Below are 11,727 nucleotides of genomic sequence, written 5' to 3'. Positions count from 1 at the left end.
GCGTATGTTTGTCTATTGTTCTCTTTTTAACAGTAGTTGTATATTTGCATTAATAATGTTGTGATAAAAGGAGATTAATAGACAAACATGCGCTCATGGTTTAAAAGAGAAAAAAAAACTGCTTCTTCTTTCACTCGCTCTATCTGTTGTAACCAAGGACTGAGACAGGTTTAATATTATAATTCAGCACGTGATATCTTTCCTCAGGTAATTTTGTGAATACTAAATTCCGTCACGTGACTTATAGGTAGCAAATTGACAGATTTCTGTAGTAAATATGCAAAACTGAAGTTAGGTTAAGATTTAAAAACAACAGAGGCGAACGAAAAAGACAAAAACACAGCATTAAGTGCAGTCATCCTTTATATTTTTCAAAATTAAGATTACAATTATCATATGCAATTAAAACATGGGATCTGTTTCTTGAGATCTTATGCATCAAGCTTTTTGTTCATGTTCAGATTAATGTTTTCCCGGCACTCTCAACCTCAAAGTGTTGTAAATGAACATTAATTTTATTAAATATAATGACCTATATATACGGTTGTTCAATATCATGATATGTGTATAACTTCTCATACATTTAATAGGTTCAAAATATATTTAAATTTTACGAGATAAATAAAAGTTGAAGGTCAGGTTTCCATATCGTCCCAAATTTATGAACTGTTGATTAAATATATGTTTATTCACTAATAAAGGGTCCTCAGGGGCATACCATTGTTATACTATAATTACAATTTGGATAGTATTGTGACCGCGAGTGATAAATAAAATAAGAAGGTGGTGTTTTTTTTTATGTTTATTCACATAACAATTAAAGGATTCTACAAAAAAAAATTATGATAAGTAAATGTAAATATATACAATATATACATAGTAATGCATTGCATGTATTACATATATGACAAATAAAGCATTAACTTAATTACTGATAATTTAAAGCATTCATTTACGAAGCTAGAAAAATTGAAAACCAAAGTTATTAACATATAATAAAATACCTTGAGCGAGGTGGTAGTAAGTCCAGTCTGGAATCGCTGGATCTGCAGTAAATTGAATTTAGATTCGGCTCCCTTATATTACAAAAGAAAAAAATCTGATTTTATAACTCATTATGATAATACATGTACCAATGAAAATTCTTAGCCAATAGTAAATCATAGAAAATGTTCACCAACTCAACCCACCTGAGCACACAAACTAGTGATTTTCAAAGACATCGTTTAGAAACATGTAGTTAAAATGGTAGAAGAGCAATACCACAAGTTGATTCATCATGAAAATGTAGTCTAAATTTGTAACATATTCACAGTATACAGCTATAGCCTCACACTGGATCAAAAATATAGAAAACAATTTGATAAAAAAAAATTAAAAAAGAACATTTTTGTAATAATGGCAGTACGACAGTGTAGCTTGAATACAGAGGGCACCAGGGGATGAAGCCTCTACACAGCCGTCTGGCAAACCTGTACCCCAAGTATTCAAGATACTCATACAATCAAATACATATAAGTGTAACGCAAAATAATAATTTAAAGAATAAACAATTGGCATATAATTATGAACTTAATGCAAAATATATTATTTTGGAATATTATGAGCATTTTACAATCTAATATAAAATACATAGTTTCATACCAACATACATTTACATAAATCAGTATACATCTATATATATACATTATGATGTATTACATACATACATTATGACGTATTACAAGATTGAGAGGCAATATGAAAACCATCTATCCTTCTGTATTCAGTGATCCAGAAGTGAAAAAAGAATTAGACAGATCACATGATCAATACGTACTGGTCCCTGCTGACAATTTAAAGCAGGTAATAACATTGTCTTTATTTGTAAGGCTTATTATATGAATTGTATTTTAGAAGAACTTGGACTTAATTCTACAAGTGGTAATCCAACTTGAATTCATAGTTCCCTTTCTAAGGAAGAAATTTCTTCAAAATCATATGTCAGTTTTGAATATTTTTAATATCCCGAAAAACAAAATGATTTTGAACTACTATATATGTACTGGATTCCGAAACTTTATAAGAATCCTTACAAAAAAGATACGAGGGATGTTCAGTAAATGATGTCCTGAGCTCTATGACATACAATATGGAAATCTTATGACATTAAGGATATCTGATCCTCAAAACTTAATATTTTATTTGAAATGCATCAAAATGAAGCTTAAAAATGATTTTTTTTTCCATGCAACAATTTTCATTTTATTCATCATTATGATTCAAGGTTTTTTGAAGTCTTAGAAAAGGTCTTATAAACGTTGACAATTGTATCTTATAAAAGGAAAAAAAAATAGTACAGTTTTAACAAAATAAGATTTTCTTGAATCCAGCCTTAGATACCAATGCTATTAGTATGATATGAAATAAGAAGTGATTTGTAATGTCTTGCAATGATAACAAAAGCCTTTTACACTATGTATTATAGAATACATGACGGAAGTAGAAGACAAAAAATAAGTGTAAAAATTATGACAATTTCTCTGAATGCCTGGATACTTTTTAACCTAAAATGTATTTGTTGATCAATTTGCAATTAGAAAATGCATTGCTGATATTCCAATTCGCTTTTTCTGCGAAAATATGGAGATTTAACAATTTTCCCTATATAATATGACTAATTTTAATCATTAACTCTAAAGAAATACTGTAGATAAGTTTACTTAATAGTGGATTCAGAGATGCTTTTATGAGTATTTTTAATTACTTTAAAACTGCTAACTTTATAAACCTGAGGATCGGACTACATTAAGCTTGACTCTTATGAATGAATCTTTAATGAATTGATTACAGTTTATTTGATCACTTTTTTTACATAGTTTCTTTGTGAGAAGCTGGAAAACAAGGTCTATTCGAGACACTGCATTAGAAATGCATGGTAAAGAATCCGTAAACAAGAGCAAACAAAAAGTTAATGTTTGTCAAACCAACAATATTCGCCAGATCTTTCATCCTTTCACTTGTTTAATTTTCCAAACTTGAAAAAACACCATTCAGAAAGAAGAAACAAGTCAAGGAAATCATAGGATCTTCCATATTCCAGTATACGCGAAGGGCAATACTGCGAAATGCGTTTTCAAAAAAATCAGAAATTGGATAAAAATATGTTACGGACATATGTTTCAATTAAATGAAAATATTAAAGTAAAATCATTAAGGCTAAATCCTTGAAAAGCGTTTTTGTTGCTTTCCGAGCACCGAGGACATTATTTATTGAACATCCCTCGTACATTGCGGGTTCCATTAAATGTTCAACCAAGCCTCTTTCTTTACTCCACACTAAGATATTGACAGTAGTGAAGGAAAACTTCACGTATACTGTGCAAAAAATATTTCAAGAAGTGGTGTAAATCAAGTGTGGATACTAAAAAATTCCAATGAACTTTCGGACAATTTGAAATCACAATATTCTTCAAAAATCAACAGCTTAAAAATTAATGACTTTTCAACTTTATACACAACCATTCCCCACGATAAATTAAAGTCCAGGCTTTTTTGTATCTTTGACAGCTGCTTTTTCAATAAAAATGGAACTCATAAATTTACTTACCGGGTACCTTAATTTGTAATTGGTCATTTGCAAAATTATTTTGTTAACAAAAAACATTCTGATTGTACAGACAAGTACTTTGAATTTGACATAAAAAGATGCTTGAGTTTCTGATTGACAACATCTATGTGGTTTTTGGAGACCAGGTCCTCTAACAATCTACTGGAATTCCCATAGGTACCAATTGAGTCCCGTTATTAGCAGACCCCATTTTGTATTCACTTGAGACAGTTTTTGTGCAAAAATTTATTCGTGAAAAGAAGAAAACACTAGCTTTCAACTTGACATTAAGATATATCGACGACGTATTGTCAATTTACAATGGTAATTACCATTTTAATGTCCATACGATATATCCCGGTGAGCCTGAGATTAAAGACACCACAGAGTCTGACACATCTGTTTCATATCTGAATATTTTACTTGAGAAAGACGTTAATGGTAATCTCACAACCAAGTTCTATGATGGACGTAACAGAGAAATCGGTATAACATAAATAGAACGTCACTGGGACACATGTACTTGGTAAGTGTCAGGATAAGAGATTAGGCATTATCGTACAGAAATAAAATAAGGATCTGGTCAATCACGATTCACATTTCTCTTTAGAACTTCACACATCAAATAATGCTGAAAATCATTGCATCCGTGTGCTGCATTTATTTGGTAAGTAGATCAAAAGTAACTTATGATCCATTCATATTTCTTTTTATCTTATGTTTATCCTTAATCATAAACAGATGATATTGGTTAAATGATACTTTAGATAGTTTTGGCGGGAAAATGAACTTGATCAAATATGAAGATAATGAGCAATATTCAAGCTCAAAGTCAATTTAACAATATCAGGATAAGATCAAATACGGACATCCAAAATCATCAAAGGTTGGATCAGGTGCCATGAAGAAGTGAGCATCCTCTGTCAACCGGTCACATCCGGCGTCTGTTCCTTGTCATGATCGAGAAAAAAGTAAAAATTAAACTACACTCCATTGTCAGTAAGCATTCCATTTAGGTTGAATTTACAAGATTGCTGATATCCTTGTTTTATTAACTTGTTTGCCCATATTTTGTATTGTGTTAGAATTTGTGCAGAAGTAGAACATGCTCTCGAACATCGATTCAACTAGTAGAAATCTATCCCATGTGCAGGTGAATGCAGACATATTGTTATAAACATATATATAAGGGAGGTTTGAAGAGTGAAAAGTAAAAATCATCACGTTTATCATAAAACGTTGCTGATGGGTTACCATTAATGTCTTTTTCTAGTAATATATCCAAATATGAAACAAGATGTGTGAGACTCCTTTTTTTTATTTCATGCTCATTTTGATACATGGAGTCGAAATGTTAATGGAAGAAACTATTGTTAATTTGATAATACATCGTCGATATATCTAAAAGTCTAATTGAAGGCCACAGCAAGTGGTTTTTTTTTCTTATCATGTTTAAGCCTTTGAATAAATTCCGCTTCTTAGAAATATGAAAATAGTTAATAATAGGGCACCATTAGTATCTAGGTGAATCCCGATAGATTGCAGGAAGAAATAATATCCTTTTGAATGGACTTTTGAGCTTGAATACTGCTTATAATCTCAATGGATTTTAGAGACCAGATCCCATGACCATAAATGAAAATAGACTTAAGTCAAAATTTCTAATCAGGATAACATTTGAATGAAATGATAACGAAACTAAATTTGCATCATTTGTTGGAATTTGTGTATATTATACATAACTGTGCAATTTTTTTAACGTATGCTAAATAAATTAAAGATATTAAGAATCAAAGTTTTGACCAAGGTCTGTTCTCAGTTTATGGCCTTGAGGTCAGATCTTCCAACAAGGAAATAAATATAGGATCCCCTGTAGGTTGTGGTTGAAGGAATTTTATCAAACTCGTTGATTCTTTTCTATCGTCAATTGTGATGCGCCATGCTTCCCCTCTAGTATTACCGGATAATTTTTTTGTTGCAATTTAAAATTGATTAATTTTTTCCAAGGCTGCAGCTGCAACTACAACACATCGACCCCACCATACACACCCTCATGGAACACGTCCCACTCACGAGGCATCAGTTGGAGAGTTCTTCGCATTCTATTACGACTATCACACGGTAAAACAATCACTACATTAGGTATGCACTTTTATGTCTTCTTCTAGAAACCAAAACTTTATTGAGCATTGAGTTGCTATTAAGCGTTGAGAGCGGAGCAAAGTCCTTAATAGCATCTTAATACTTCTTCCTTTCGCGATCCACTGATTCCTCTGAGTCTTCTTATAGAAGCCACCTGGAAACCCCCGACTCCCTTTCGGATATTTTGGCCAAACACTGCAATACGTGTTTAATCTTCACGAGTAAGAAAACGTTCTCTACAAATAAAAAGCAAAATAGATTGTTTGCGACAATTTCATGTATATCGCGAAACTCGCAGATATTTCTCGTACGCAAATTGAAGTTGTTTACAGTACAGGCATCAATTAGTAAGGTAGAAAATTCGCTTTTAGTGGATATGGGCGGTTCTTACCTCGTGTAGTTCATTTAAAAATCATATGAGCACACATCTATTACCTATAGTTAACAGTTGCTGTAGTGGTAATTCGAAGAAGTAAAAACTTACAATGTCGCAAATACCTTAAAAAGGTCCATTATATATCATGTAATATAGGGACTTAATACAGCTGCACATCGTTTAATTTTGACGCAGGTGGAATTTTAACAACTTTTATAGGCTAAGATGAAATTCAATTATTTAGTAGAAAATTTCACAAAAATCACACTTAATTATGTGTAATTTATATACATAATAACCAACATTTCTTCTTCTAGAACCTTATTTCAGACAAGGTTATCTATGTATAAATACCGTTGGTTCTATAACAGAGTGTGATCATGTCTCTAGCCCATATGGTTATTTGTCGTCATGAACAGGTACTGGTATAAACCAATATCCAGTTCAATTTTGTGCTAATTTTCTCTCTTCATATATTATATTTTAAATTTGATTATAATTCTTACACTATTTTTATTTGTTAATTGTACTGAATTAAATTAAGCCAAAAATATGCATTCTGGTAGTTCTATTGTATTAAAAATGGAACTAGGACCTATTGTGAATGTTGCTGTGTAACAAAAAAGATTTAAGGAGAGGAACTTAGTAAGTTGTACAGAACGTGTTTCCAATCCTTTTGATTAAACAAATAAAATATGTTCAAAACAAAGAAGATTCAAGTGAGCGTATTAAAAGTCAAATGGATTTCTTAAAGAAAATTACACTGAATGTAAATTATTATTAAAATATTGAAAACAAGTGCTCTTTGACAGCTATAGAATTTGCAACAAAGCTCAGTTTGGCAATGCAAAGTCGCTCAGAACTACTTACTATTCTCAAAAAATCAATGATGTCTTTAAAGGTTTAAACACAGCAAAAACTTTGTTTTGTGTTGGTAGATTAACTCCTTCCTCTTACAATTGGTTAAAAATAATTGTGCAGATAGACTAATTTTTATCACTTGTTCATTGTAGCTAATTTAATATAGATAATTGTTAAACTTTACATTGTAGCATGTTTTGTTAGTGAGATCTGCACATACCTGTTACCTGTATAAAACAAGTCCACAGGAACAGATAGACGTTCATAACTCACATGGACTTCACGTCATTGAGGTCAGTTGATTGATTGATTGATTAATTGATTGGTTAATTAATTATTGTTTAACGCTGAATCGGCAATATTTTAGCCATATTTCAGTGGAATCTATGTGAGTAAAAATGAAATTAGCAATAGCAATGTGATGTTAGTGTTTGATTAGGTTTATTAGATAAATCATTAATGGTTGAAAAAATGATTCTAGTATTTTTTACTAAAAAAAATAAATAGACACTTAAGATCCATTCAACAGGTATCCTTATCTTTTTATTTCTATACTAGATAGATATAGTATCCCTACATATTTTAAAAACTGCTTGAACGTTGTATTTTTTTTTCCGAAATGCTACCAAACTTAAAAATCAATACAAATCATAAAACTATATACAGAGGATTTAGTTAAGGCATTTAAAAATGTGTTAGCTTATTACTAAGTCTACATTTTCAAAAAAACTTTAGAGTTTTCACGAATAAAGCATTTTTCACTCTTGATTTGCAAAAATATATTTTAAACTCTTTTTTTTTCTTGGCCAAAATAAATGTCGGGGGAAGTCAGGGTAGGCAGGGCCCACGACAGGGAGTGGACAGGGAGATCAGAGAATGTCAGGGGACGACAAGTCGTAGACGGGGGCAGGGACAACGACAGGGGACGGCAGGGAGTGGACAGGGATCATAGGAGAAAGTCAGGGAGAGAGAGGAAAATTTCAGGGACTGACAGGGGGGATATTTAATTCAGTAGTGTATTGTGTATTACCTACCAACCAATACTTTTTTCCTTAATTGGGAAATGATAGGAAAACATTTTTAAGATTGCTCTAAAAGCTTTAATAAATCTATAAGATAATTTAAGAGATTACGAGGTCAATTATTCAATACTTTGAAAAAAAAGGAAATTATCAGAAAAAGTAAAGAAGTGTGATGCTTTTTATAAAAGAAAGATCAAGGTAAATTAATTCAATACTTTTTAAAAATCTGACAAACACTGTTCACGTTAAAGAAAGTTTCTGCTTTTCCAAGTTGACACTATTGCATAATGTATGTCAAGTACAAGACAAGAATTATAAAGGTTTCATACAACAACAAAAAATCCTCAAAAATCCCTTAGTTAGTAATTTGTCAGTACGTGACCTTTTAAGAATTATACGCTTGTTATGGTTTATTTTGTCTAATTGTTATGTTTTTGAATTTCCTCAGAAAAATGTCATAGATATCATTGACTCCAATCCCACGATGGCCTCCATAACACACGACGCTCTGGTTGCTATGAATGCAAGACTTGGAACACTCTGTAATGTGAAGCATTACACCCAAATTTATAACATTAACTAGTTCGCTACAAAGTATTGCAAAGTGAACTGAAGTCGTTTATCTTTTGTTAATACATTGTTAATAACATTTTTAGCATAAAAGCTTAAAACAATCATTGCTTCTTTTTTATTTTAATAAAATACATTGAAAGCTATATGTATAATTATATATTCACTGTTTGAAACACTTTGCTGCATACATATGTCCACTTTCTCCAACTCTCTGAAGTTTCTAGGTGCATTACAGATCAAAGTTTTTCCACTTCGCACTATTGCCTAAGTAGCCATCAAAGTAAAAATATTCTAGCCGTAGCATATTCATATCAAAAGGTGGCTTTTGAAAAAAAAATATTCTCTCAATCTAATTTATATGTCTTCCCTTACTTAATGCAGTAACGTATCTTCATCACCTGGATACGGGGTTTATATCTTTCAGTTGATTCGATACACAAGAGCATGTTCTACGAATGACCAATTTCTAAAAAGAGGTAAATTATAGACAAGCAAGTTGAGAAATCAAGAATATCAACAGACTCATTTAAAGTTAACATATTAGAAGTTCTATGGTGGATACAATGACCTTGTCAGCAAATATAATCTATCATTAAATCAAATTCTGACTGATGTTTTATTTACACATTGAATTGACGAGGTTTTCTGCTACTTTTCGATCAAGACAAGGAGCAAAAGGCTGGTTTTACCGGTCGACAGGGGATGCTCACCCTCCATGGCACCTGATCCCACCTCCGGTGTTCTAGAGGGGCGTATTTGCTCTGTTCCTGATTTATATTGTTTGAATGAGAAAGGGTTAAGATAATGTTCTGTGATCGATCTTATTAAAACTTCAAACAATACAAATCTGTGAGCAGGACATAAACACTGACTCCTGGAAATTACAGAGGTGGGACCAGGTGCCTAGATGGAGTCACACCCGCTGTAAGCCCTAAGCTTTGATCAAGTAAACAGTATTTCCGTAATCAAAATTAGCATAAAAACAAAGGTCTTACATTAAACATTAAACAAATCAGCCAAAATACGATCCAGGGAACGGTTAAATGTTTTAGAAAGGTCATTATAACAGCCATAGAGTTTACAAAATGCTGACTTTTAATGAACTTGAAATCCTTGTAACATCAACTTATGTGTTGATAGCCTGTCTCAGTTTCAAAATTGATCATACTAAGAAAATTTCCTTTGATAGAAAATAAACTAGGAGGAATAAACATACCTAATACCTGGTGATAGCAGAATATTTCAATATTACTTCATAAATAAGTAAAGTTGAGGATAAAAAAGGTGAAGTAATGTCTAATGTCATACAATTTAGTTGTGAGTCGACCTTTGTCGTCTATAATCGGAATAACATCCAGAAATGAAGCAGATGTGGCGGACTATGTGGTGTCTATTATTTTGAGTTCTCTGGGATATATCAAATCGACACATAAATGAATATACAGTAAATGTATTTTATTTGGCGTGTGCCATATTTGGCCGAATTTGATTTTTAAACAACTTAGCGTTTATTTGAATAAGCGGTGTCTGGATGTGTTTTATATGAACATATGAAAACAAAACATTTAGCGATGTACTTGATTTAGCGGATGATGCTTTCCGCAAAAGGCTTTAAATAGAATACACAGTCAAATGTAATATGTTTACCGTATGTATTGTTAACTGATAAGGCACCATTCATTTCACTGATTTCATACATAGTCTGCGCACGTTTGTCTACTGTTCTACTTTTTACATTAGTTGTAAATTTGCATAAATAATGTTGTATTAAAAGGAGATTAATAGACAAACATGTGCGCATTGTTTAAAACAGAAAAAATCATTTTCTTACGACCTCCCTCTCTATTGTAACCAAGGGCTGCACATGACTCGTTTTTATATTATAATTCACCACATGGTATCTTTCCTTAGGTAGCTTTGTGAGTACAAAATTCCCTCACGTGACTTAAAGGTTGCATATTTTTGCTAGCTAGGACACTGTGTTCGAACACATTAAATTGTCAGGCATCGATTTAAATTATTCTTTACCTACATGGACGGCCTCATATTATATTAATGACATTGTATGTAATGTACTTGTGCTGCAATATAGAATAAATAAGGAGATGGAAAATATGGATCTCGTATATTTGAGTACATATCATTGTTATTCATCCAACCTAATTTTCTACCAATTCTTACGATGTCAGCTCCGCCTCTCAGACATATATAAGGTTAAATCTAAGATAGGTAAGTGTAAATCTTCTGTATTCGGAAGACAGTATGGAATTAAAACATGGAATTAGTTTATTGTATCACAGTCTAAAATTATTTCTAACATGTAAATGCCAAATTGACAGACCTCAGTAGTAAATATACAAAGATGATATTAGAATTAGATTTAAAAGCAACAGAAGTGACCCCAAAAGACCACAGCGTTAAGTGCAGTCATCATTTATGCTGTTATATATATTTATCTACATGCATATCGGGTCCAGTTGATCAACTTTAGGTATACAACACAGTCCACGACTGTATAATGATTAATACTTTGATTTAATATAAAACCCTAAATTAAAACATTTTGGAAAAAAATTTTAGGGATCACTTCTCTTAATGTTTTTTCTTTAAAATTGGAAATACTCGTAATATGTGAATATATAAGGTATCTTCCAATTTTATATCAAACGCAACACTTATACATGTGCAAAATTAATCTTTAAAAGTAAAATAGATCTAATCTGAAATCCAAAGTTAAAATATATATTTTTTTAATTTTGTAAACAAAACATTCATAAAAATTGGTAAATCTTAGTTAATTCTGAAGTAAAGACAAATGTTTAATACCCTGATCGACCAAGTCCTATTTTTATATACATCTAAACATATCTCAAATCTTTTATCCTGAGAGTCACTAAGTGCTCACCTAAAAGTACTCACGTAATACCGATTAAAGAATGTTCTATTTAATGTTCTCTTTAAACTTCTACATATCAATTTCCCTAATTGTGAATCAAATATATAAGCAGATATAAATAAGGTGTCCTAATGGACATTTGTAAGAAGCACTGACTTTTACAATCGACGGCCTTTTCTTACACAAGGAAAATATAACAAAGCTTTTTTTCGATATAGATATTAAGCTTAACAATTAATAAAACGATAATAGTGAGTCATTTCAAAGT

The 11,727-nt window shown here is 31.5% G+C and overlaps 1 protein-coding gene across 1 annotated transcript; it reads left to right on the top strand.

Annotated features, from left to right (window-relative positions):
* Window positions 1-4,161: 4,161 nt before the first annotated feature.
* LOC134279877 (uncharacterized) lies at window positions 4,162-8,695 on the top strand. The gene is made up of 4 exons (XM_062762292.1): window positions 4,162-4,256; window positions 5,597-5,710; window positions 7,160-7,261; window positions 8,439-8,695. The coding sequence occupies exons 1-4, from the start codon at window positions 4,218-4,220 to the stop codon at window positions 8,571-8,573; spliced, it is 390 nt and encodes a 129-aa protein (XP_062618276.1). The 5' UTR covers window positions 4,162-4,217; the 3' UTR covers window positions 8,574-8,695.
* Window positions 8,696-11,727: the final 3,032 nt, after the last annotated feature.

The sequence above is a fragment of the Saccostrea cucullata genome, unplaced genomic scaffold (genome assembly GCF_032062105.1).
Source record: "Saccostrea cucullata isolate Sc308-1 unplaced genomic scaffold, CSIRO_AGI_Scuc_v1 ctg5512, whole genome shotgun sequence".
NCBI classification, from domain to species: Eukaryota; Metazoa; Mollusca; class Bivalvia; order Ostreida; family Ostreidae; genus Saccostrea; species Saccostrea cuccullata.
Note: the sequence above shows the minus strand (reverse complement) of the source record. Positions and strands in the feature narration are given on the sequence as shown.

Excerpts from the sequence above, each read along its gene's own strand:
- LOC134279877 (XM_062762292.1), top strand. The coding sequence starts at position 4,218 with ATGCTGAAAATCATTGCATCCGTGTGCTGCATTTATTTG. Across the intron at positions 4,257-5,596 it reads CCGTGTGCTGCATTTATTTG|GCTGCAGCTGCAACTACAAC; the intron begins GTAAGTAGATCA and ends ATTTTTTCCAAG. Across the intron at positions 5,711-7,159 it reads TCTATTACGACTATCACACG|CATGTTTTGTTAGTGAGATC; the intron begins GTAAAACAATCA and ends TTTACATTGTAG.